A 27326-nucleotide genomic window follows, 5' to 3' on the forward strand; every position below is an offset into this window, starting at 1 on the left:
CCTGTTATGTGCTAGAGATGGCCCTCGGGGTAAAAGTAGTATAAATATGGATCTCACTCTGTACTTTTCTCTTCCTCCAGTAGTTGGATTCCCTCTATTTTCTGACTGCTTTTGGTTGACCTTCAGTGCCTTCAAACAGTTATCTTTCCTATTTTTCTAGAGTTGGTCATTTTCACCTGTGGAAAAGTTAGCCCTATACAAGCTGCTCAGTTACTGCCCAGACTAGCCGATCCATATGTTTGTTTTACATCGATTCAGCTGTGCCTGCCTTTGGAGTTAGGGCACACTACCTGATGAAATGCTCAGAGCAGATCTGGAATCCCACCCACATTGTGTGGCCCTAGCACATCAGGACTGAAAGGAAGTAAGCTGAAGGACGTCGGGTCAGATTCTATGGACGTATAGTGTGTGTGGAGCACATGTACCCAGATCTTGCAGAGTAGGGCATCATGAACGTTCAGAATAGAAAATATCACATAAAGACTTCATGCCAACATTCGACAGGCATGCTTTGAGCACCAATTATGTGGCACCATGCTGGGGACAAAGGTGTGAGAAAGGAGGCTCCTTTAGGGCAAGAGAGGAAAGAATGCTAATAGAGAAACACTATTGCATGGAAGCCCTAAGCTGGCCTCTTGCCAGGTGTCAGAGAAGGCTTCCTGGAGGGGGAAACCTGCACTGAATCTTAACCAAAGAGAGGGAGAGCCAGGGCAGAAGGATAGAGGCCCATCTGTGGACTGAGGAAACAGCATAATAAAGGCGTAGGGCCAGGTGTGTGCTGTGGGAGAAAGCAAAAGGAAGGCTAAAAGGAGCAATCCCACTCAGTGAGTGCCTCCACTGTGGCAGGTATCAGGTCCTCATGGCGGTCCTCGGAGTGTGGGGTGGGGGTGGGGGGTCAGAGCTTGTCTGAGCTGGTGAAGGCAGGACTCATTCACACTGTGCCTGGGCCTCCTGCTGCAGCTTCCCACCCTGACGTGCCCAGGCACCAGGGAGCTGACAGGTACAGTACCTTTGGAGAGACGTAAAGGCGGTGGATGGGATTCTGACTTGCTAAGAGTGGGCTGGTATGAACAACATACTCCATTTATACATCTTCTCCCCTGCCAAAGACTTTGAAAATCAAATACTCCCCAAGCTATGGAAACCCAACCACTGCTGATTGTTAAGACTTTATTATTATAATCACCCGGCCCAATTCCAGCCACCACGGGCTGAACAATGAGCCATTGAAGCTGTACAGAGGTCTTGCCTCCCACCCACCCTCTCCCGCAGGCAGGGGCCTGGTAGTGAGGCCTCAGTGGGCAGGGTGGCGGCGTGGTTGCACCATTGCGCCCCACGGGGACTTCTGGGGGGTCTGGGCATTGGTTTTCTCACTCATCAAGTGGGAGGCCCGAAAAAAACACATCCGGACGTTGCTTTGATCTCCTCACATTCTGTCTCCTATATCAACCCTGGTAGCTCACGGGCTAATTACATCTGCTTTGCGGGAATTTATGGGTATGAAAATTCTTCAAAGATGCTAAAGGCTACAAGGTACCATTAACTGTTCTCACCACACGTGGCCTGTGTGCCTCACTAATGGAACTATACAATGGAAGCCTGTGAGGTGCCCCATGCTGGGGTGCTCACACACACGTGTCCGGCACCCAGTGCCCTGGGAGCCATGGCTGGGTCAGTGGCCAGTGGTCAGAGCAGGGAGCTGGGCCCAGCTGGCTCTTAACCCCCCACCCCCAGCTGCTACATAACAAGGTCACACGGTCTCGTTTATGGTCCTACTTTATTCCCAAGCATTTGGTGTTATTTGATCATCAGTTATAAGCCAAAAAGATCCAGATTTTATTAGAAAAAATAAAAAAGCTCAATTTCACGGAACTACAAGGCCCGATCATTGTCCCATGAAACCCTAGAGGCCAGGACCTCGGCAGGCTTGAGGTGGGCCTGTCTTGCCCATCATTTCTGCTGTCGCCGCCGGTTTTGAATTTCCTGCCTGGACCAGCTAAGCAGCTGAGGGCTCGGCTATTTCCTGAGCTCACGGGGGCTCATCAGGGTTGGATCTTCACCCATGTGGGTGCCCAACTCCCTGTCCTGTCCTAGTGGGGGTCAGCTCCAAACACAACAGGCACACGGGAGGGGGTCTTCTTGCTGCCCACTCGAATGGCACTGGGACGTCTGCTGGGACCTGGTTTAGGTTTCGGGATTAGGGAAACCCGAGCACCGTAGCACGTTGGGGCTGGGATTAGGCGAGCTCAGCTCTAAGATGCTTTGCTGAGCCCCGTGGGCCCACTCGGCAGCTTCTTCACTGCCCTTGCAGGCACAGGTGCTTGGCTAGGGACCAGGACGTGCAGGGCTCCTGGAGCCCTCAGTGGTAGGACCAGAAACCTGAGAGCTTGCTTGGAGCTGGGACGGCAGATGGGGGAGGAGTGGGCAAAGGGCAGAGTAGGCAGCAGGTCAGGCCTGCCCAGAGTGGGTCTGTAGGGGAGTGCACTGGGCCGTGCTGTCCCGAAGACGTCACACCCAGGTCTGAGGGCTGCAGCCCATGCCGTCCCATGATCAAGTACATGTAGAACAAGACGCAGCATCTATAAAATCGATCCAAAGCCTTGTCCACCCTGTCCCCAACCCAGGGCTTCACTCTTGGAATCACTCAGCCCTGACTCTGCCTGGTGGGGACCCCTAGCTGGGGGCATGGGCACCAACCCCTCTGCAGTCACATATGTGACTTGATTTCTCCGCATGAACTGACATCTCTTCCAGTTCTCCTGATTATCAGTCTCTTGGCAGTTCTTGCCTGTTGAAGAATCTTAAAATGACTGTCTGGTTATTCCCAAAGTTGGAACACTTGTAGCTGGACTTGTCCTGAGTGCACCTGTGCAACTCCTTCCTTCACCAGCCTGTCTGAGGGGGCACCTGGCATCTCAGCTCCCCCATGCTCCTGCCGGCCTGGGTAGTGGGGAGCACAGAACTGGTGTCTGGACAGCTTTGGGGAGCCCTCCTTCTGGAAAAGGCCCAGCAGAGAAGCTATTCGGTGGAGTGTTAGGCACCTCCCTCGGCTTGGGCGTGCAGAAGGCCGGGAGTGGAGGAACCTCCTTCACCTGTGTTTGGCAATGACTGGCCGACATTGTTCACCGTGTGCCCTGACCAGGGCCCAGGGGTGGGCCCAGCTGGATCGGGGGGCACTGACGAAGAAGGAAGTGGGCAGGCAAAGGATAGAGCAGGCTTGGTCAGGCTGGGCAAGGAGGGGACCAGGCCTGGGGGAAGGGCACCCAGGGAAACCATGGTGGGGAGGGAGGAAAAGTGGCTCCCAGAAGGGTCCTGGGAGGCTCAGCTGGCGGTGAGCACCTCTGGGAGGCAGGAGTGGTTTCTGGTGGCCTGCCCCTCAGCACGCTGGCCTGGACTCTGATGAAATCATAAGACCCAGACACCAGTGTGTGCACTTCCAATGAATGATGTGAGTGCAGGGCAGTGAGTACACGCAAGGCACCCCCTCACCGGGGCGGCTCGGGTCACCAGAATAGGGTCCAGAGGGCTCAGCAATATGCCCTGGAGGCCATGGGTCTCTCAAGATGGCACAGCCCCCTACCAGTACATTGCCTGGCCAACTCAGGGCATCCCTCTTGCAGGGTTCTGGGCCACCTGCATTGCAGGAGCTCCGGCAGCTCTGCACCCAGCAGTGAGCTGTGGATGAGGGGCTCAGACCTGTTTCAGGCTGCGGAGTAGGCGGGGGCCCAGGGCACTGTCTGTGCCTCCAAGCTGCTGCCTGGGCTACGTGAAGTGAGGCGTGTGGCCAAGATGCTGTGGGACAAGCCACCCCATGGTTCTCAGGGGCAAGCCCAAACCTGAGGCCACAGGCACAGACACCCTGGGCCATAGGCACCACCTGACGCCCACTTGTTTCTCATAGGGCAACTCTGCCTGCAAGGGCCCCTGGCATGGTGGTCACTTCCTCAGCCAGGCCTTCCCAAGCTGCGTTCAAGCACAGTGGCTACACACATAGGGCAGGTGTTCCCTGCTACCACTGAGCAGAGCTGGGGGGGTCTGCGCAGGGCTGTGGGATGCAGGGGAAGCCTGCAGAGGGTTTGGAGGGGGACTGAGCATCGCGGCCACCTCCAATGAGCTCATGCCCCCTTCTGTACCCCCTAATGTCAGTCTCAGATCCCCTCCTCCGGCCAGGCCCACCCCTCCCTTGTCTCACCCCTTCTGTTCTCAGTCCAGCCCTGGATAACTGCTTGTCACTCATCCTGTGTACCTGCCTCCCAAAGGGCCTCGGGACTTTCAGGGACAGCACTTCAGGGGCATAGGGGAGGAAGAGGAGTGGTGGTTAGACACAGAGTGACCTGCGTGGCTTCAGAGCCAAGGGTAAGGCAGGGAGGGGGTGGTTTGGCCCCTGAGCGGGCCAATCTGGAAACATAAGCAGAAGCATGCAGGCCGTTGCTGGGGGTAATTGCAGGTTACGTGAAACAATCTAAGGAATTAAAATCATATTTTCACTGCACCATAAAAACACATAAAGGTGGCAGGAAGGCGGCCCTGGGGCCAGGTGGAGAGCACCTGGTCTGTAGTGCTCTGGCCCCTCAGTGAGCCTGGAGCCAGGTGGTCTTGACAAGTGCAGTGCAAAAGACTGGGGGATGACACCACTGCAGCTCAGCGTGTCTGTCCTGCCACCTATGCTCTTATTTATCCTTGAGACCCACATGCACAGTGGCCCTGCCCTGAGTGAAGCGGCTATCCATACGGAGGCCCTGGGCTCTCATCCCCAGGCGCCACCACAGCAGTGAGTGCATGTGGGACGTCCAGGTCGCTGGGCCCCATGGCTGGCAAGCACGTACTGACACAGCATGTGACCCAGGTGACAGCGGTGGCTGAGGTCAGGCCCTTTGTGGCAGGATCTCACCTGGAATGCTCATTGCTCATGAACTGGGCCAGGCTCCTGCCCACCTTTTACTGGCGGGGTGTGAGCCCCAATTTGGGAGAGCCAGTGGGTCTGGGGCCTCCAGAACGGGGGCTATGGAGCCTCAGGGACACACAGGAGGCATCCCCCAAGAGCTATTCCTTGCAGGACTGGACAGTGAGGATGGCGGTGCCCAGCAGCAAGGATGCTTTAGTCTTCTAGGTGATGACACCGGCCAAACACAGCATGGAGAGTGGGTATTACAGACCCAGCAGGTGTATTGGAGCAAGGTCCATGCTGGGGAAAGGGGCATGCGGAGAAAACCCTCAGAGGGCCCGTGAGGACACAAGCATGTGGACGGCACTCTGCCTGCCAGCGATGGGCACTCCTGATCCTCACCTCAGACAGGCGCCTGGTGGGTACTGAAGGTTCCCACACAGGTAGCATTATTTCCATTATGACAAAAAGCAACAAGGCCATTTCAGGTTCCTTGTTTGCCCCAAGGCAGGGGCCGATCAAGTGAGGAATCTGAAGGCCCTTCCTGTGCCTCGGCAGCGCGGTTAGCTGACCTCTGCAGACCTCACCTTTGCCTCCGAGGCAGGAGAACACCTCATCCCAGTGGAGAGGTGGCCCTCCCCGCAGGATACAGGTAGGGGCGCGCTGCCAGCCGTGCGTTAAATGGGACATGGATGATCTCTCACTGCACTTGTCGAGAGGGCCCGGCCCAGCCCAGTACTTGGCATCTTAATTGGGCGTCTGAGAGCTCCTGCACACGCTTCACACGGAGAGTCTGAGGCTCCCATAGGCCCATTAAGGTGCAAAGACATTCCTTTGTTTGCTGACAAGCAGGGTCCCATCCAGGGCTCCCGGGCCGGCAGACTAAGTGATGTTTTCTTAAGAAAGACACCAGATTAACCACCGCTAAAGCCTCAGCACAATGCCGGGCCCTGCCTGTCGCTGTCAGCGCTGTCTCTCTGTGGTGACTGACAGGTGCAGCCGGTGCCGACGGGCGCTCCCTGGGCCCATCAAGCCTCAATGTGCAGGATTAGCCTGAGCACAGCCGACAAGCTGACTTGGAGGCCACCATGGAAACATAATGAGGTGCCTGACGTTCAGGGGGCAGAAAGCCTCCAACACCCCTGCCCACTCCTATTGCTGGGCCACACCGCTGGCAGGATGCTCTGGAACAAAGCCCTCCTAACCACCTGCAGGGCACACGGAGACCTGGGCAGAGGGCCCCAGGGGGGATCCCCCGAGGTCTGTCCTGGAGAAAAATGGTCAGGGTCTTCCCCGGCGTGGCTGCTGGGAATGAGGTGATGCTGCCCTTGCTCCCATCGAAGCACAACCTGGAAGCAGTTCCCAAATGACGAAGGGAGGTGATGAAGGGGAAGGTGTGCCGGGCTGCGTGGCCAGGCCCCATTTCTGCCTGAACTATCCTGGGGGGCATGTCGGGGATGCCACAGGCGGGGCACGCTTCAGGAAAACACCCTCTTTATTTGTACTCCAGAAACGCCAGGGGGCTCGGACATGCGCAGCCCATAGGGTGGGTTTCTGCACAGGTCGTCATTGTCTGGCATCCGGGGCCTGGCCGGGCTGGCCCAGGCAGGAGGGGGTGCGAGGTACAGGTGTGGGGCTGACAGCCCCGGCGGAGCCATCCCCGCAGGACACAGGGGCAAGCCATCCAGACACGCCGCCCCACACAGTCTACCTCAGGGGCTCTCCAGGCAGGGGCGAGGCTCGCCTGGGCGTGGTCTCCATTGTCCTGCCAAAGATGGGGCGGTCAGACGAGGTGGCCACACCATCCCTGCTGTCACCTGGTCATGTCTCTCATGCCCACACACAGGGAGATGAGAAACAAGCCTCGAAGAGAGCCCTCAGTCCCCCTCCCCCAGGTTGATGCGTCACAGGGAGCAGTGATACTGGAAAAAATATTTCGAAATGATAAAAATTTATGGCACACTCTTAACAAAACATTTCTGGTAGGTGTGACACTCTGATAAGAGTTTCCTCAGGATGCCTTTTGTTTGTCCATATCTAAGGCAGCTCTGGCTGGGGAGCCATGGTGCAGCAGGTGCTCAGAGTGCCTCTGGAGAGGCCCTGGGCCCACTGCCCACGGGACCCTCGGCCACTGCTCGGCCCCTCACACCAGCGCTCGGAAGCTGGAGGATGTTCAGACCGGCAGATGAAAGGCCCTGACCACAGGCCTCCCTTCGGCAGGGGTCAAGGAGGGTCTCACTAATGTCTTCCTCCTCAGAAGAGAGTTGGGATCAACAACATAGCTAAAGACTCCTGGCTGCCGCCCGCCCAGCCTGACTGCGAAGGTCTAACAGAACCAGCTGTGCGGTGGCAGCCGTGCACAAAGCAGCATCTCCACCTTCTGGGCAAGAGAGAAACAAGCCAGTGCTGCTCTGTGTGGAGCAAGGCGGGAAAGGAAGGACTGCTCCTCCCATCCAGAGGCCCACTCAGCTCGGTCTGAGGGACACTTTCTATACCTAGGTCCCACCTGGGACAGACCACCTGGGACAGGATGTGAGCCCTGCCTCAAGACACTTTCTGCATGTGGGGAGCAGCAGCAGCCAGGCCAGGGTCTGGGGATACCCTGCGGGGGGGGGGGGGTGGGGGTAAGGCCCTCAATGGCCTCCCTTCCCAGCCCCGTTTCTTTGGCACTGTGGCCTGGGCCCGGGCTCACCTGTCCGAGGTGGCATGGCAGGTGCAGCCTGCCACACCCCTGTAGAGCAGTTCACAGTGGTACCCCACACTCCTCCCTGCCTTTACATAGAGCCCCTGCCCCACGTGTGTACCTGGATCTGAGCCTCCGAAGCACTGGTCTGTGGGAGCAGCAGGCGTGCGGTGTGCCCTGGGCCTGGCAGGGATGGCCGCTTACCCTCAGCAGCCCGTCACGGTGGGCTCCAGGCCCGAGCGCTTGGTGATGCGCAGCTTGGCCACCTCCTCAGCGCAGGTGGGGTGGATGCCCACCGTCCGCATCACCTGCGTATAGGAGGCCCCACACCTACGCGCAGGGGGAGGGGAGAATCAGGCAGTGCAGGGAGGCATGTTCACATCACTCTGTCCCCGGGAAGGTGGCACAAAGGAGAGGGTCTTAGAAGTCTTGGTCTCCTCACTGTCCCCCAGTCCTGCACCCTCTCCTCCAGCCAGTCGCCAGGAACACCTGCCAACACCTGTTGGACTCATCCCATCTCCCTCCAAGGAAATGCCTGGTGCCTGCACTGGCCAAGCAGCCCCACCTCTAGCCCGCCTCCCACCTGCCCCCTCCCTCATTTGCTCCAGCCTGGCCTCCTGCTGCTCCCAGCCCCTGAGGCACAGCCCTAATTGGGTGGGGGCTCCAGCTGGGCCTTCTGTGAGGCCCCCTTCCTCACTCTGCCCAAGCCCACTTCTTATTACTGTAGCGCCACCCCACCCCAACCCTGTTCTGCTCCGCACCCAGCACTTGTCACACATGTGCCCCCTGCATGCTCAGCAGCGACCACCCCCCATGCACTGTTCAGTCCTTGGGGCACAGTGCATGTGGACGCTCCATAGGGAACCACCATCATTTGCAGACAAGGCTGCAGCAAGCAGCTCTTCTTACATCTGTGCACACATGTGCTGGAATATCTATCTGGTGGGAAGATTCCCACCACGAACGACCAGTGTGTACATTTCAAATGTGGACAGAAGGCCCTCACGGGCGGGTCCAGCCCCTCCTCCCGCCTGTGTCTGAAACATTGCTGTCATCACTCCACTGAGTTGCTCAAACCTTCAGTGTCTCCACTGTGCAGATACTGGACACCCTCATCAACCTAAAGAATTTCTTGGTGTTTCAATTACATCTTAAATTCCGAACAAGGCACAGCAGCTTTCTACTTATTTTTAGTTTCTTTTCCTGCGAATTTCCTATTCGTGTTCTCTATCTTTCTATCGGATCTGTCCTATAATCGTTACTGTTGATTTCTAAGAACTCTTCGCATATTAAAGAAATCAGCCCTTTGCAGTTGCATTATTAAAAAGGTTGCCACGTTTTAAGTCTCTCCGGAAATGGCTCCAGAAGCTCAGTGTCAGTCCAGCATGTCAGAGAATGGATGGAGATGGCTTTGTGGGCGAGCCATGGCTCTCCCTCTCCTGACAGCCCCAGAGACCCCCGTGGCTGGAGTTGGGGCTGCGGTGCTATGCACAGCCTGGCCTCCCGCACTCACCACAGGTCAGTGGGCCAGGTCCCAGGGGTCACCCTCGGCTGCTCTCCTTGTGACCAGGGTCGACTGCCCATCCCCAACAGGCTCTGGCAGGACTTAGCAGAGTCTGTACCAGGCTCATGGGCTCCCTTCCAATGGTCACTCTGGACTGAACAGGGAGCAACATGCATCCCGTGATCAAGGACCACAGACGCATGTTCCAAAGTTGTGAATCTAACCCTGGACCCAGCCCTGCCTGCTCTCCTCTCCTCTGAGACCCAGCCCCTGCCTCCAACCCAGGAGAAACTGACCCCACAACCCAGTGATTGCCTTGCTAGGAGGCAACCGTGGGGCTTGAGGCTCGCTGCTCTGTGACGGAGTGCCCCCATCTGAGGGCTCAGGCCCATCTGAAGGCTAGACCGTTGGCCTTTGCAGTCCCTCCATCAGCCTTTCTGGGTATCGAACCTGCTCCTTGAACCCCTGCCCTGTGCTCAGACCTCCCATCCCCACCCACCCCCAAGGCTCTCAGCCACACTCACACACCCCAAGCATATGTAGGAATCCAGGTGGCTCACGCATACTCCTCTATGAGTTCAGGCCCTTCCTGCCCTTCACCTCTGCTTCACCCCACCGTTCTGCCTCTGACAGCCCCACACCCAGCTGCCAAACTCCTCACTGCCCTGCATAACCCACTCCTACCTAGAGCCTCCATCAGCAAAGGCTCCAGGCAGCTCTGGGCCCCACAAGGCACAGCCTATGCCAAAGACACAGGGCGAGATGCAGAAAATGGCTGGGGCTCCAGTAGACCAACGTCTGCCCTGGGGGTGGCTCTCACGGCACATTCGAGGTTGAGACCTTACTTGTGACCACCTGGGCGATGGGCCCCATGAGCAAAGGTCCCAACACTGCTCATTCTGAGTAGAAGAGACCCAAACAGTGACCCCCCAAACAGGGCCAGCCAGGGAGAGGGTCGCTCCGTCGCTCCCCAGGTGGCCCCGACCATATACAGACACTCGGTGTGGCTGGCTTAACAGTGTTTGGCTGCAGAAGAAAGCTGCCTTTCGTCTGGCTGGACCTGCCCCATCTGAGGAGACGCTCTGCTGAAAACATGGACAACACTACATAAAAGCAACGTCAGTGCAGCGGACGTTCCACTGTAGTGCTGCCAACATTCAGAGGGACACCAGTCTGAGCATCACGTAACCGCCGACATTCCTCTGCACTTACTTGATCCCCAGAGCAAATCCTTGAGTAACTTCGCCTGCGTTGGGGCCGAGGAAGTGCAAGCCCAGCACCAGCTGCGGGGGCTCCCGTAGGCACACCATCTGAAAGCCACATTGTTAGCTGCTGCCTGGCTGGAGGCAGGACCCCAGGGCTGCACACGGCCCAGCCCCGGGGGCATGTGTGGCTGTGTGAAGCTCCCCCACCTGGGCCCTGCTCTTTCCCTCCCTCTCACTACCTGGCGTGCCCCAGGCCAGGCCCGTAAGGACACTCACCTTTATGTAACACTGGGATGAATCCCGTTCAGCCACTGTGAACTCCAGGGGTTTATAAAAGGCATGATAAACCTGGTGACAAGACACCGATTCCTGGGGTCAGCCACTGCAGCATATCGAGCCCCGCGGGCACTTCCCAGGTCCAGCAGGCTGTGTGCGTGCAGCGGGAACCCAGAACCTCCCACTCGGCCTGCAGGTTGTGGTCTGGGGCCAGGACATGGCTGGCACGGAGAGTACATCTCTCTCCCACGCACAGGCACCTGTGGTTGGAGCCACACTGTCTGCAGCACAGAATCTCTCCCATCCAGGCTGAGACCTACATGAACATGGCACCAGTGGCCAAGCACCGCCTGCTGTGATTCATCACAGAGCCCAAGGGTCAGCACAGGGCATGGGCCCCGCCCTGGAGCTCAGACCAGGTAGGCACTGCAGAGTGGACAGGGCGACCTCAGCAGTGGGGGGCAGGAGTGGGTTAGTGGGCGGCCATCTGGCCTCCCTCAGGCACCCTAGTGCTTGCTGGGCCCTCACTTGAGCAGGGAGGAGTGGGAGGCGCGGGGCAGCCCCTGGCCCACACTGGCTGTCGGACAAAGGCTTTCAGCACCCGAGAAGGGCTCGACAGCGTGTTCGGGGCTGCGGCCGAGTAAAAAATGAGCAGGGCCCTCACATGTGCTACACAGCCATTATTAATTAATGGAGCTTCAGAGAATATTGTTCTAACTAAGACAGAATTGAAAAGAAAACAAACAAAGGGTATTTGGCCATTCAACATTGTGAAACATAAAACAACATTATAAAATGCCATGAACATATGTCCCAGTGTACTTGTGATGAATCAAACAAAAATAGCAAATAAAGTGCTGGGGGGATGGCTGGCCTGTCAGGCCTGGCCTGTTGATGGAGGAGACCAGGGCGCTGGGGCAAGGGGCAGGCCCTGGAGTCCAGTGACTCATTCCCAAAGGGCACCAAGCCCTGTTGTTGTGACCACATGGGGTCTGGTTTCTAACCAGTCCGCCTGCAAGTTTCTGCAGCAGCAAGAGAAAGCCACATTGAAGGCTTCCAGCAACCAAAGCCTCCCCGCGTCTTGCTGGGCCACTTGGGGCACGCTTTGTAGCCATCCCCAGGCCATAGCCGGCTGGAGCAGACCCCAGAAACAACCTTGTCTGATGAAAACCCCCTGCCTCCAGGGTGAGTACCCAATCTGGGCTGTCTGGGGCCTTCAGGGACGGGGAGGATCTCAGAAGAGGAAGAGAGGCAGGGGCTGGCATGGGGCTAGGGTGGGGTGGGGAAGTTGAGACTGTGGGAACCACAGTGGGAGTCGCAGGAAAGCGAGGTACCTGGGGGAAGGGACAGGTCAGGGCAGGAGGGCAGGGGACAAAGGGAGCAGAGGTCGGAGGGCAGGAGAAGCCTTCCAGGTCTAGGGAGACAAGTGCCCCTGTGCGGTGGGCCACACCCCTAGTTTCTGGGGTCACCCCCTTATACTCGTCTCACAGGCCCCTTCCCACCATCGTTCTGGGTCCCCACGTCCCACCCCGCTCCTGTCCTGTCCAGCTCCTGCTCGCCTGCTGGGCCTCCTTCGGGAAGGGGGTGTTATGGGGCAGGAGTACCACACAGGCGTCATGTTGTGGCACCCCCTTCTCCTCAGGGCCCTGTTTACCTCCACATGCTCCTCTCCATGGCGTGCCACGGCCTCCTCCTCTGACAGCCCCACACAGCCATATTCCAGTGGGGTGAAGACTGTTGTGGGGACCTGGAAAGCAGGTTCTGAGTCAGGCATGCCCCTAAGAACCCAAGGTTGAGCATCCCCACTTGGGCCAAGGCCCCAGATATGCTGGCAGGTCACAAGACAGTGGGTAGACTCACTCACTTGTTCCTGGGCTGCACCCACAAAGCTGAACCTCCCACATGTGCATGCACATACACGCACGCACATGCAAAGGCGTACATACTCCCCTACATGAATGCACACGCAGACATGCACACACACACCCATATGTACGCGCGTGCAGAAGAGTACACACACACCCATATGCATACACACACACAGACCTGCACACATACACAGGTGTGCAAGCACACACACCCACATGCACACACACAGACATGCACACATACACAGGTGTGCAAGCACACACACCCACATGCATACACACAGACATGCACGCACAACCTCACATCCCAAGACGAGCCACAGCCTGCTCCCGGCTGGACCTAGTCTTGTGAAGAGCAGTGAGCACTCACGTTGTCATAGTCCATCAGGTCTGAGGACTGGCCACAGAGCCGCTGGGCCAGGAGCCTCCCTGCCATGGTAGCCGTGGGTGTCAGCTCAGGCCGCCCCTGACAGAGGAAGGAGGAGCACGGGGTTAGTTCAGCACGAAGTCTAGGGGAGTCTGTGCAGTGCCCCCACCACCACCCATCGCCTTCCTAGTAAAGTGTCTCCCTTTCAGAAACTCCCAAGTGCTGTCCGCAGCTGGGCCTCTGAGGTGAGAAAGCAGTGCCCAGGGCCCTCGGGGGGTCTGCTGGTTCCCTCCTTGCTCCCTCTGTCCTGCTCTGGGAGACACCTGTGGAGATGACCCCTTCCCCGGAAGAGGAGTGAGCTGCTAAGGAGCCCACCGCTGTACCCACGCTCACGTGCGGCTTCTCTCTGAACCCCTTCTTCATGTCAGTGACCTTGAAGAGCTGCCCCCTCTCGACAAAGCTCAAAAGAGATCCTGCTACTGGTCAACCATTTGCATTCACTGGGGTTTGGGCTAAAATGGGCCCTGGAAGCATTCTGTGAGCTCCTGACATTCAGCTCAACTTGCGTGTCACAGCCCATTACAAATCCCAAATTGGAACGCTGCTCTGTCCCAGGGTGTGTCCTGCTGGGGAGTGTGTGTGTGTGTGTGTGGGGGGGGGTGACATGGCCCCCAGCGTTCCTGCACGCGTCGGCCTGGGACCAGCTGTCAATCACCTCTGCAGCAGCAGGAAATGCAGATGTTGTTTGACATTCCAGAAATGAATGGAGATCCACAGAGATAACTCCAGAGAGCAGGCTGTGCATTCCAGCGAGCCCGGCTAGGTGCGGAAACCTCCAGGCACACACGCACAATATTGCACCAAACAATGGCCGCCCACGGACCACTGGGGCGTTAACTCTTGTGACTGCTCAGAATGACCTTTCCAAGTGAGCAAACTGAATGTCTGAATAAATAATGACTTTGCGTGTACCATATGTTTCTAGCAACATGGTCTGAAATATGGTTTCTGCTATGTTGGCACGAAACTGGGGAGCCTTTGGGGTGTGGCCCACATCACAGGGACACGTGCCTCCCTAAACCTCAAAAGGCTTCTCCTGCAGCTGACAGAACTCCAACTTGCTCAGCTCCCGTGGTGGGTGGAGAGTGTCTGTGATGCGAACGGCACTCTCTCCCAAGCCCATAGTGCTATCTTAGGGCACAGCTCACAGGATGAACACAGAAGGCCACTACCAGAGAATGCCACGTCCAGGCCATCAGAGATCACACTGAGCAACTGCACTGCCAGGCTACGAGGACCGAATCCATAGGACACTCCAGGACATGGAAAGCCACTCATTTCCATCCACAGCAACGGGCAGATCAGATGGTCAAAGATGGCCTGGAACGAGGACTGGCCAGAGCTCTGACCACACGCCCCAGCCATGCTGCCCCCAGTCCCTCCTCTGCTCGGTGGTCTGTGCCCCATGTATCATTCCATGAGCTGGATTGCCAGGAGGCCTGAAGGGTTCAAGTGGCAGCCCCTTGGCTCATATCTGAGCATTGACCACGGCTGGTGGGGACCCCTCTGGTACACTGGGGCTATCAGGGACCATGGTGCCCCAGCAGGATGGGTCTGCATGGGGCTGGATGTCTGGCAGGGCAGACTGATGCCAGATGTGCAGGCTGCCCCTTCAGGAACAAACACACACACCCATATGCATACACACACACAGACATGCACACATACACAGGCATGCACACACACACACCCACATGCACACACACAGACATGCACGCACAACCCCACATCCCAAGACGAGCCACAGCCTGCTCCCGGCTGGACCTAGTCTTGTGCAGAGCAGTGAGCCTTGTATGTGAAGGGAAGGCCCAGCCTTGTATGCGGCCCTGCTCTGGCCTGTCTCCATGTGTCCATGCTCTCTCGAAGCCCCCAAAACATCATGACCACAGCAGAGGCTGGCAAGTGACACTGAGGGAAAGCTGGTGCCACAGTTTTGGTGACAACTGCCACCTGTGCCCTCAGCTCCAGGGTGCTGCACCCAGGGATTCACTTAACTTAGATCCTGGCCTCCCTACCCCCAGGCATTTCACAAAGTGGGTTCTGGGGTGCACGTGGCCATGAGCAACCTCGCTGAGCTCCCCAGGCTCTTTCTAGCGCTGCCACCACTCCCCTCCCAGGTCTCTTCTGATCCCTGCCACTAAGCATCTTCTGAATCTGAAATAGTTTACTTATTTGTCATTTGTGACCCCTACCAGCATGTCACCCTCTACGAGGGCTAGGACTTTTGTCCCTGCAGTAGGCCCCAGAACCCAGATAAGTGCCACAATAGTGGGCACTCAGTCACTACATGATGTAAACTAACACATCACGGTAGGTCCAATAGCATCCCCTCCAAATTCACCTCTGCCTGGAACCTCAAAATGTGACCTTACTTGGAAATAAGGGTCTTTGCAGATATAATTAAGATAAGGATAGAGATGAGGTCATACTGGATGAGGCTGGGTCTTAAGTCCAATGAAAGGGTCCTGGTAAGAGGCAAACAAGGATGCACGGACATCCAAAGGAGTGGCCGTGTGAAGATGGAGCAGCAATTGCAGTGTTGCAGCTCCACTCCTGGAAGGTCTGGGGCCATCAGAAGCTAGAAGAGGTGAGGAAAGATCCTTCTCCTAGAGGCTTCGGAGAGAGCACGGCCCTGCCAACACCCTGATTTCAGAATTCTGGCCTCCAGAATGAGAGAATAAATTTCTGTTGTTCTAAGCCACCCAGTTTGTGGTGATTTGTGATGGCAGCCCCGGGAAACTAACATACAGGGTGGTGACGCTGGCAGGTCTCACAGCCAAGAGGCCTGGTAGGGTCTTGGGGGCCGGGTGCCCCTCTTAGTCCCATTTGACCAGGGACCCTCCTGAGCCACCTTCCTCGGGATGTGCTGCACATGTATAGGACAGGCCAACTGTTCTTGAGGCTTTAGGGGCGCAGGGGCCCAACAACTGACCAGCTGCAGGTCTTGCTGGGGGCCCGTGAAGAGGGGAGGAGGGGCATTGATTAGATGCCCCCAAGCAGGGGGACAGGGCTTCCACTGGGGATACACAGGGTGGTGTGTGCCACGCTTTCCAGGAGAGAGAGCAGGAAGACCCCTGAGTGGGGTGGGGACAGCCCAGGGAGAGAGCGTGCTGACTTGCCCCCAGATCAGAGAGCAAGCTGAGGTGAGGAAGTCTGGCCTGCCACTGTGGGGCCATCATGGCCCCGAGGCTGTGCCCAGCAGCAGCATTTCTAGAGCCCTGCACCTCCAGCCCATTTGAGGGGCGGTTGAGGCCTGCGCCGTGGGGCGTGTGAACAGATGTCCACCCCTGAAACTGACACAGAGGTTCATGACAGAAACTTGCTAAGGGTGCTCTCAGCCGTTTTTAAGCCTTCCCCATCTGCCCTCTACAGAAAGGAAGAACATTCAAGAGAGCAGAAACTGATGCCCAATTCTTCCCAGAAATCGAGGCTTAAAAGCACTTGGGGCTTGGCCCAGAGCTTCTGTGAGTAACGTGTGTCCCTGTGGCTCAGCTGGGCTGGGTGGCCGGGGTGGGGGTCAGGCAGTGGGCACAGGCCCTACCTCTGCTGCGTCTCCGATGGCATAGATGTGGGGGACGGAGGTGGCTTCCTGAGCGTCAACCAGGATCTTGTGAGTGTTGGGGTTGGTGTTTACTCCAGCCTTCTCCAAATTCAGACTCCTGGTTTCTGGAACTCGACCTGAAGGAAATAAAGAGCAAGGCTGAAAGGTTTTCTTTAGCGGTTTTGACCGAGATCTTTTGGTTTATTTAAAACACTTCTCAGAATGTCCACTTAGAATTGGTAAAACATCAAACAGAAACATCGTCAAGGGGCTCCTGGCCTCTATGGGCCTCAGACACAAACACATGTACTTATGGTGCTCACACACACGCACACACCCCTACATTTGCACGAAGAATCAATGAAAGAATAAAGCAGGACTAATAGAAATAGTGAGCTACAGAAAGGGAGGAAACAGGGGAGGGGACAGAGATGGGAACAGGACTTCTCTAAACACACCCCGTAATACAATTTTCTTTTCTTAATCATATACACAATTTATATATTCAAAAATAAAATTAAATCAAAAATTGACCCGTAAACAACCTGAAACAAAGGGGCCCGACTGTCTGTGAAGTTGGTAACGGAGCAATAAGAAGGTAATTTGTTTAAGAGCCTGTAGGAACCCACATTTTAACTAAACATCCTCACAGGGTTATATCTTAACAATAAACAAGCTGCAAATAGATCTTATGTGTCATTCAAAGAGGACAATTAAAACTCGATAATGTTAAATTTGAACTGGAAATTCATGACTTTTTAAAAAATGCAAAGTTCCTGGCTCTGACCACAGAAAGGTCTTGAAGCAGCGACGACCCAAGAGCGATGTGCCTCCAGACTGTGATCTCTAAACCCCTCCTCACTGAAGGGGCCAGCCCACCCCAGGCCTGGGTGCCTTATGGATGTGGCAGAGCAGCCACAGACACAGCGTGACAGGGCCATGCAGCTGCTAAAGGCCTCACGCCCCAAGGGGAAGACACATAATATACACAGTCCATGCCCTTCACAGAAGCTGTGGCCTGTGCATGCATTTCCTGGCTGGGGGTGTCTCAGTCTCCATGGAGCCCCTGCCTCTGGGCCCCAGGTGAGCCAACAGCCTGACGAGTGTCCATTCCCGGGGTGGGGTGCCCTCCTTCCCACTCTCTCCACAACCCTAGGGCTCTCCAGCTCCCAGACAGCGCTCCTCCTGCAGGCTTGTATTGGGGCAGGACAGCATTTCATGGTGGGTTTACGCTGCTATCCTGCCATGAGACTGTGCGTGGATAGGCTGTGGCCTTGTGTCCCCAGAGTCTGGCAGGGGGATGTCCTCTGGGAGCCACATGGAGGGGAGCTGACCTAGAGCAGGCAGTGAGCAAGTGGGGCTAGAAGCCAGGCCTTGTGGCAACTCCATGCTACAAAGCCCTCAGCTCCACGTCTCCTGTGTGCCCATGGCACTTGTCCAGCAGACAGCCCTAGTTTTCAGCCCCCAGGTCCTGACAGAGGACCTGGGTTGACGTGCAGAGCACACCACACGTACAACTTGGTGCAGTCAGCGTGTCTAATCTTGCTCTTGGGTGCAAAGGCCAGGAGGGACAGGGGATAACGGTCCCCAGGGGTGTCAGCTCTGCTGCCTCCTTGCTGGGTTCCATATATTACAGCCCTGGGGCTCATCACAGCTGAGCTGCCAGCTTTCTCTCTAATTCAGACGTGGCCTTGCTGAGCCAGGGCATGGCAAAAGCAGCTCTTCCTGCCTGACCCTAGGCGGGCAGTGGGTGGCCCCTCAGGGACTCCAGAGGCTCAGGGTGATCCCTTGAAGGCAAAGATGAATGGTTTCAAAGGTTTAGTTCCCATAGCTCGTGGCGGCTCAGACACATGAGAGGTCGGATAGCGGGTGGTGCCAATCTGAACATCTGGAAGAACAAGCCCTGTGAAAGGGAAACCTCGTCTCCAGCTGCTCTCCTGGAGCGGGAAGTCAAAACAGAGACTTGGCTAAGCCGTGCTTCTCATGTTCATGGGGAGCCGGCTCCAGCCTCTTCACTCTGCTTGGCCACAGGAATCAGGTGCCAGGCAGGCTGGCACCCACTGCTGACCAGACCAGACATGGGTGACCTGAGCCCTGAGACCCCTGCTGATGCTGGCACTTGAATCGTGTGAACGAAGACCCATGAGCATGCAGAGAGGGACATGCCACCCTGGCCAGTGTCCTTCCCAGGTGGCCTGGGGGCCTGACTCTCAGGAAGGGACTGGAACATGCTGAGCCTCAGCAAGGAAGGAGCTAGGCCCCGTGGGCAGGACTGGTGGGGGTCTGCCGGGTGGGCTGAGGGTCCCTACAGGCATGAGGTTCACAGCTCAGCCCTCTGGTTCCTCCCTAGGCCCCTGGTTCTGGGGAGCACTGCATATAGCAGCTCACCAGGGTCCACCTGCTGATAGCTCTGGGGTGGGGCTGGAGTGTCTGAGAGCAAAGCTGGCGGCGCGAGACCAACCTGCTCTGATGCCGACCACACTACATCTGAGCTCTCCCCTCTACTCCTGCCTGGCCAGTTACAGGAGGCCAAGAGCATTTCCTTATGTGCCTTATGGTAACCATGGTAACTACACACCTTGCAGATGCCAGCCAAACTGCTCGGAGGTCCTAAAGAAAATACAGTAGTCCCCCTTCATCCATGGGAGATACATAACACGACCCCCAGTGGATGCCTGAAATCATGGATAATACTGAATCCTATATACTATGATTTTTCCTATATATACATAGCTTTTCACTTACAGAAAACGCTTCACAGCTTCTCTTTGGCATATCCGAATTCCAGCATCACTACCCTTGCGCCTTGGGGCCATTATTAAGTAAAATAAGGGTTACTTGAACACAAGCACTGCAATACCATAAGAGTTCATCTGATAACCAAGATGGCTACTAAGTGACTAACAGGTGGGGAACGTACAACGTACACAGCATAGAGAGCTGGACAAAGGGATGATTCACATCCTGGGCGGGATGGAGCGGGACCGTGCGAGATTTCATCATAGTACTCAGAATAGCATGCAATTTAAAACTTATGCATTATTTCTGGAATTTTCCATTTAATATTTTCAGACCGCAGTTGACTGTGGGTAGCTGAAACAGCAGAAAGTGAAACCATGGATAAGAGGGCATTACTATAAAGATAAATTTAAAAGTAGTAACAGAAGATAACAACAAAGGCATGAATTAGGTGGCCTCTACAGTCCATTTTGAAGGCAGAATTTTTTAGGACGTTAGGTACATAAACTCGGAACGTACATGGGAACGTGTGAGTCAGACCATTGATATAAATAAATGGATGGCTAGCTGGCTAGAGGGGGACGGGCAGAGAAGTTAAACAGTATATAGCAAAGAAGATGCCTGCACGTGCTCCACTGATACTTCTAGAATGAACAGTGAAGGAAGAGGGAAGCCACACCAGGCAGTCCAATAGCCCTGAAAAGGGCAGCTGTGCCACATCGGGGTTTGGAGCTATGTCAGCAGGACTTGTGCTAGGTGAGGCCTGGAGTGGGCGGGGGCCCCGTACCCTGGGGCCATACCCCAGAGCTGTGCCAGGCTCCACCAGCCCCACAGGGCCACAGCCAGGACACCGGGCCCAGAGCCCCCACGATGGGCCTCACTGAGCAAGCAACCTAGGCAGTGGTCATGGAGGAGGAAGGGACACGTCCCTTCCTGAGTTCTATTCCCATGCTCAGAGCATGGCTGCGTCTCCCCTCAGGTGCCGGGGCTCAGTCAGATGGTGCGGCCCCCACTCAGCTCCAGCCTGGAACCCCAGAGGGGAGGAGAATAGGTGCCATGGTGGAACCCAGTGGCCGGCCAAACAAGCAGGGCAGCTCCGCTACATGAACAGTGCCCAACCCAGGCCAGACCGACATAAATGGCACCAAACAAGATACAGGCAAGTGTACCAACTCGTGTCCTTGACCATTTTCCTCCTATCCTATGCAAAAATGAAGGTAACACTCCCCATCCCAGCATAGTAGGCCACCCACTTCACATCCCAAGGAATCGCTCCCCTTTTGGCCTGGGCTTTTGGCACCCTGCTTGGATTTTAAGTGCCGCTGAATGGCTGTCTCGGGTGGGACTTCTGGAAGCTCCCACATCTCTGCTCCCTGGTCGCCACCAGGATGAAGAGGGCAGTTTGTTCCTTGGGCAGGTCCTCAGAGAAGGGCCATTAGCCAGGTGGGGCTTCCTCAGCGCAGGGCAGGGCAAGGGGCTGTACCCCCACGGCTCCTTCTTAGGCTCTGCTCCTTCTCAAAGGGGGAGGGGGCTCAGTGCTGATCTTTGATTACTAGTAAAATTAAGTATCTTTTGGCTACACACTGATTAACTGTATTTCCTCTTGTGACTTGTCAGTTCCTATATTTCCTTATTCGCTTATAGACATTTTCATGACTTTCTTGCCTTGTAAAAGCTTTTTATGGAATACACATATAACACTCTGCCATTGTTACCGCAAACAATGAGGACATTAAAATTCCAGGTACAAACAAACATTCTCACTTCCTCCTCAGAGGCTACATCCGCATAAATGTGTGAATGGGCCACACACCTCTGCCCTTGGAGCTGCCTCTCTCACCAGGCCCAGCCTTGTCTGCTGGCTGGAGTCCCTCTGGGGGACCATGTGACCCCTGGTGTCTCTGAGGTAGGACAGTCCCTCCTTCCCAGCACCCACAACCCAGGACCCACAACCCCTGAAGCGGTGGCAGAATCAGCATTCAGCCCAAGTGCTCTCGGCACAGCAGGACCAGGCCAGTCCTCTTCTGATGGCACTGGGAGCCCCACCAGGTGCTGCTCACCGGCCACCACACTCACCCAGCCAGCTGGAGAGGGTTGAAGGCCGAAAACCCCCAGGTGGCTGCTGAGGGTCATTACTACCTGCTCCGCGGGGCACAGGGATGCGGGCAACTGGGCACATGCAGTTTCACGTGCCTCTTTCGTCTGTTATGGGAAGACAGGCATTCCCTACAATTTCATGCCTGCCTGGAGCACATGTTCTGACGAGTGAAGGGCAATCCATGTAACGAGGTAAGATTTAAGTGCCAGCAGGAGTATGACAGGGTGAATGAGGGGCTATAATCAGACAGACGCAACGAGGATGTAAAGGAAGCAGCTGGAAGCTCAGTGCTGGGAGGTCGGGGGTCCGGGAGGCTGGTGGGGTGGGTGAGGACCCAGCAGCAGCTTCACACGCAGGCTCATGGAGGGCGACCCTCCTGAGAAGCACATTGCCCCCCAAAGCCAGCCACTCCCACTGGGCCTGGCCTGTGCAGCACCTTGGACCAAGCTCAAAAGGCAACTCATACCTTTGGAACCTCCAGTCAGATTCTCGGAGGCTTACTTTTCAAAAACTGTACTACATATCTCTTGTTATGTTTGAGACTTCAGGGAAAATGACGGTAACAGTAAAGGGCTTCTTTTATTTTCTCCAATGGCCCCTTCGCAGTGAGCCCCAGGCCCCAAGCACAGCTGTGAGCCCCCTGGGGACAGGGGAGAGCACCTACCACGCTGGCCTCAATGTCCCAGGCAGGGCTCAGTGCTTACCAAATGAATGAATGAGCCCCTGGAACTTAGCGTGACGAGCGGCGGGCTGCTCGCTGCAACCACCAGCACCCACCAGCGGTCCCCAGGCTGTCCTGAGGGAGTCTCTTACCTGGAAGGTCCCTTGGACAAGTGGGCTGAGCTTAACCCTTGGGGAGCACACGGACCTTTCTTTCAAACCTGTGTGTAAGCACTGATATTGTATAAAATAAGCCACATGGGCCCCTAAAACCACTACAGTCAGCCCCTTGGACTCAACAGAACCTCCAGCTTCGGCCCACGGGAGCCCCCAGGAAGGAACAAGCTCTGCGGCACATGGCAGTTATTGTTTTAACAATTATAGATAGAAATATAATTTTCCCACTGGTTGGCTGTTCTGACTGGCACTTGTAGAATTTAATTGGCACATATAAATATGTACACACAGTGCCCATTTATCTCCAGAAGAGCTTTCACTGAGGGTTGTTTTTCTTTTTTCCTAATTGGTTTCCACTAAGTTCTAATCATAAATCCTGAATTTGACTTGGCAAACAAGATCCCACCTGACATTCGTGAGCATGGAGGCAGGCTGGCTGGGTCTGGCGGCTGGGGGTTGGGGGGTGCAAGGTGACCCTGGACACAGGAAGGAGCTGGCTTGCAAGCTTGGCACAGCTGACCATCTCTGGCTGTGTGGGGCATCCCAAGCAGAGCGCATGAGGTCAGTCTGGAAGCACAGGAAACTTTGCCACTTCCCCCTCTTGGATTCTGCGATGGGTTAGTGCCATCGCAAGCCGGGGCTGCGGGAGAGGAAGGCCACTGAGCCAATGCCACTGGCTGCTTCAGGAGTAGTGGGGTACTTCCTGAGGGCCACGTGGTGTGGTGAGGAAGGCCCTGGCCATTTCCCCCGGCCTATGGGAGGTGTCTATATGCATGAGCTCCACAAATGTCTTTTCCTCCAAAAACAAACCACATACAAGCAGATTTGGGTCTCTCTTGATGTCACTAACTACAAAGTTTACATTTGCACTAAAACAAAAAGGCGTTAGATTATCAGAAGCAGAGCTGTGCATTCTTCCAGGCTGGCTGCTCTACCAGAGCAAGGAAAGGATGGGCGCTGGGTGAGCTGACGCGTCTGTCACAAAGCAGTCTTCTGTGTGTGACCTGTCACAGCCAGGCCACTACAGAGGCCCCACTAGGAAAAACACAGCCACACATGTGCTTTCCCGCAGTCACTGTAAGAGGCAGTCCAGGATTAACAGGCCTGGTGGCCTTGGACCAGGGCTTCTCCCAGCCAGGTTGCATCCATGGTCAGCCCACCAGCTCCTCCACCACATGCACGGCCTTCAGGAGGAACGAGCGCCCTGGACTGCCTCTTCCTTCCCACTAGACTCAGAGCACTCCCAGCCACAGGGGCTGGGTTCTGTTTTGCCTCCTGCTCCCTCGCCTGCTGCCTGGCACCGGTGGGGGAAATTCCTGAGAGACTTGCGTGGGCCGTGTCTGTAGCATGGTACAGCCAACAGATGAACATAGTTGATTGAGGACGACTACCACGTACACTAGTCCCTGGGGCAGAGAGAGGAGGCCCAGGCCACAGTGCATCCTGGGCAGACATGCTCCCCTCCCTGAGCATGGTGGTCCGTGCACGCGGGCTGTGTGGGTGGGCTGTACTCTACTCAGAGTGGCTCACAGTGGGAGCCTCAGTATGGTAGCTGGATGGAAGTCGGAAAGCTGGGCCTGCAGTGCCCGAGAGCCAGAGACTACTGGCTCCCTTTACACCATCTTAGAGGCTCAGAAGTGACCCAACCATGGGTGGTACATACAGGGGAACAACAGCTCTTCTGTTGAGGTAAAGCCTGAGAAATGGAAATGGCTTCAGTGGCTGGTTCCCTCAGCTCTCACTCAGCGGACTGAGGGGGCTCCTGAGGCAGGTCTGGGACAGCCCTCCCGGCACTATAGATACTGGAAACACGGCCATCTGGGCTCTTCCAACAGTGAGCAGAACTCCCATGGCCTAGGGACGGATGCACCACAGCCTTGGTCCTTCCCTGAGTGAGGGACAGAGAACCTTCCCAAAAGGCTTGAGATGCTGAGGGGCAGGGGACGGTTTTAGCTCCAGGCTTTAGGTTTTCCAGGCTGTAATCCAGATGCCCTCCAGCCCTGCTTTAAAACAAAATCTATGCTAAACTAAAGCCGACCTCCAGCCTAGAAGCATTTACACTCGGAGTGTCCACTCTGACGCCCGTCTTACTCCCACTCCCCCAAAGAGCCAGGGATTCAGGACACAACTGGTTAACTGTGCAGGGTGAATTCGAGCCCGCGGCAGCGCAGGCTGACTGTCTTCACTCAGCACTGTAATCGGCACATCTGCAGACAGGAAATCCTCCTCGCTGCGAGTTCCCAGTCTATTATCTGAGACACCTGGTGTGGGTGGGTGATTCAGAGACAAACAATGAGTGGGCCCCCTGCACAGCAATTAACTGCTTTAACTGCTAATGTGTTTAATCCACCACGTGGAGATCAAGGCTGCGCCAGGAAGAGGCTCAGAGTCCTCGGCTTCCAGACTGCAGGGCTGACTTTGCCATCCCTGTGTCCACTGTCCTCACTGGCGGTGGCTCAGGCATTGGGTACATGGGCAGCCAGGCCAGGCAGGCTCTCGGCCTCACGGGAGCTCCTTGCAGCCTTCAGACTGTGTCCACAGAGCATGAGGGGCGTCCTTCCCCTTTGTTTTTAATTCATGTCAAAGCCCAGCTTGCTGCTGGGGTGGGATGTCCGGTCCAAGAGCTCTTTGTTGCGCCAGCCCTGTGGCCCCCAGGGCGTTTTATTTTAACCTGGATTGGATCATTCTTTATTACAAGTAGAAATAGTGCCTGGTTAAGGGCTTACGGGGGAAACCGGCAGAAACATTCCCAGTTGTTAAACTGGGAAGTGGCTCCTGATGTTTACAAAACCTGGCCCGGGAGCGAGCAGCAAAGTCAGCACAAGCCCGTGCAGCCCCAGAAGGCGTGCCAGAAACCGCCGCCACCACAGCGCCGCCTCGGGAAGCAAGGTCAAAGGCCAAGGACTGTGAAAAGCTTCCACCCCCAGCATCAATCACTCCGGGCAGACTGTCTGGGGATGCTCTTTTTGAAACTACAAAAAATAAAATGGACACCCGGTGGAGGAGGGCAGGCATGCATGCCTGGGGCCTTGCTTGTCGCCCACCAGGCCCTGTCTGCGAGCTGGGGGACCCTGAGGCTTTTGGAGGGCACAGGCCCTCACCATGCTCCTGCCAGCAGCATGGGCTCAGCCGACAGTTCTAGGTGCGGGCCTGCACCTCCGTGTAAAGGTCGAGACCAGGGATGTGTGTGCGTGGGGCGCACAGAGACATCTGGGGATGAAGGGCGAGCGCTGGGGTGCAGATGGGAAGGGAGAAACATGCTACCTCCCTGTTTAGAATGGAGTTTAAAGATATTAATCATCATTTACATTTCTGGGTCTCAAGAGTTACACCATCTTTCATAGTGTTCACATAAACCTGCTTAAAATTTACTTTTACAATTTGATCAAGAGTATTTCCTTTGGTAATTCATTGAATTTTGGTCAAGAGGCACTAAATTCACTCCAGGGCATTTTGGATCTTTCCCTTGTTCCTTAAATTTGTTCTTGACCGGACAAAAGTGAAGAGCGCTGACTCCTCCGGGGTTTAATTCACCTTCTGATTTCCAGTCATTCTGAGCAACTCATGAAAAATAGGCTTTTCAGAAGCACATAGCACTGGGATGCAGCCCTTCTCCTGACCTTCCCCACCTCAGGGAGCCCTGGGACCTCATGACCAGGTCTTGACAAACGCTGACAGGACAGCGCACCAGAGTGACAGCCCCTCTGGGTGCTCAGTAACCAGGGGCTTCACTGAAGCCGGATGACAATCCTGTTAGCTACATGGATTCCAAGCCCAGGCTCACAGAAGAGGGACAACTGACCAGGCTCAGGACCAACGGAATCCTTCAAACTGGAAATACCAAGAATGAGCAAGACCTTGATTGCTCCCACTTTTAACATGCAAGTTGATGGGTGCTTAGGAAAACAACACTGTAACCCCAGAAGCCACAGGTATCAAGGCAGAGGGATGTCCCAGCAGGTACGCCGTGCTCACACTCTACACACCCTTACGAACAAGACCCGTCACCCACTGTGCAGGGAGCCCACTCACAGCACCGACGTGCCCCAGCTGTGAGCAGCCTCCTGATGGCACAGTGTTTGGGCTGCCTACGCTCTCTGTCCAGCTCGAGGCCAGGGTGCCTTTCCTTGAAGCCCATTCCCTACCCTCAGACCAGCCCAGGCCCAGGCCCAGGTCCTGGGCAAGGGTCTCCCCACTCCCTCCCGAATCCAGACTCTCCACCCTTCTCTTCATGGGGGTGGCCTAGGGAGTGTGTCCCACAAGGTCAGCAGTGGGCTAGTTCTACACAGCCACACTTGCCCAGTGTTTGCCCCTCCTAAAAACTGCCCCAGGGCCTCTCAGAGAACAAGAGAATGAGGACACGGCACATGCCTGGCTGGAAAAGGCCTGAGGCTTCTGCCTCATCACTGCACGCTATCTTTGGAAGTCTGCAAAGCGTGACCTCTGGAAAGGGTGGTAAAATGCCCCCTCCTAGCACGCGATGACCTGCGGCGCTCAAAGCAACCTACTGGGAAGTATCTGAAGCAATCCCACGAGACTTTGCAACAGCCCAAGAGGTACACTCTATAGCAGCCAGACTGCTGGACAGCCAGCAAGATGAAAGGAGCCCCTGGAGGCGGACAAAAGGGAAGGCGGGCCTCTGGTCTCCAGGTGGGGCTTGTGTACATCGGCTCGCACACCCTTACCTATGGCCCACAGGACGGTGTCGAATGTGCCCATGTCCTCCCTGCCCGATGCAAGGTCCTTCCAGGTGACCTGAAGCTGGCCATCCGGGAGCTTCTTCACTCTTGAGGGGGTGCAGCCCCTGAGGAACTGGGTACCGTGAGAAGCCATGTGCTCCGTGACCAAGGACGACATTTGCTACAAAGCATAAGAGAACACTCTGTGAGGATCAAGTGGCAGTGAGAATGTCTCACTGATGAGTGGGAAGAGAGGACCTGGCCCCCTGCCTGCTTGAAAAGGCCCTGAGGGCAGGGGGGCAAGAGGGATCTGTCCAAAAAAGAGGGTTCGGTGCCCCCACCCCTTCTGCTACGTGGTCCCAAGCAGACCACCCCCACCTCCGGGTCCCCTTGCTTTCTGAGGAGCTGAGGGCTGAGCTGGGTCTCAGAGCATCTGGTGCTGCTTTCCCCCAACCCCCAGCTCCAAATCTGAGGACCCTGGGCCCTATGGCTAGGTTGCACTTGACCTTTGGACACTTCTTTGGATGCTAATTAACTGTCTTCACTGAAAGCTATGACAGAGAAGTACCCTCTTCCTCTTCTCC

The 27326-nt window shown here is 55.9% G+C and overlaps 1 protein-coding gene across 4 annotated transcripts in view; it reads right to left on the reverse strand.

The window, feature by feature from the left end:
- Positions 1-6357: 6357 nt before the first annotated feature.
- TXNRD2 (thioredoxin reductase 2) overlaps positions 6358-27326 on the reverse strand; it is a 48355-nt gene continuing 27386 nt past the window's right edge. For all 4 annotated transcript variants that reach the window (XM_033097716.1, XM_033097715.1, XM_033097718.1 and 1 more), the window contains 8 exons: positions 26749-26923; positions 16390-16526; positions 12792-12887; positions 12208-12300; positions 10554-10625; positions 10285-10382; positions 7690-7898; positions 6358-6650 (listed from right to left, as the gene is read on the reverse strand). In XM_033097716.1, coding sequence (XP_032953607.1) covers positions 7775-7898; positions 10285-10382; positions 10554-10625; positions 12208-12300; positions 12792-12887; positions 16390-16526; positions 26749-26923 — 795 coding nt within the window. In that variant the 3' untranslated portion in view covers positions 6358-6650; positions 7690-7774. The remainder of the gene's footprint in view (positions 6651-7689; positions 7899-10284; positions 10383-10553; positions 10626-12207; positions 12301-12791; positions 12888-16389; positions 16527-26748; positions 26924-27326) is intronic.

Source organism: Rhinolophus ferrumequinum, chromosome 25, assembly GCF_004115265.2.
Source record: "Rhinolophus ferrumequinum isolate MPI-CBG mRhiFer1 chromosome 25, mRhiFer1_v1.p, whole genome shotgun sequence".
Classification (NCBI taxonomy): Eukaryota; Metazoa; Chordata; class Mammalia; order Chiroptera; family Rhinolophidae; genus Rhinolophus; species Rhinolophus ferrumequinum.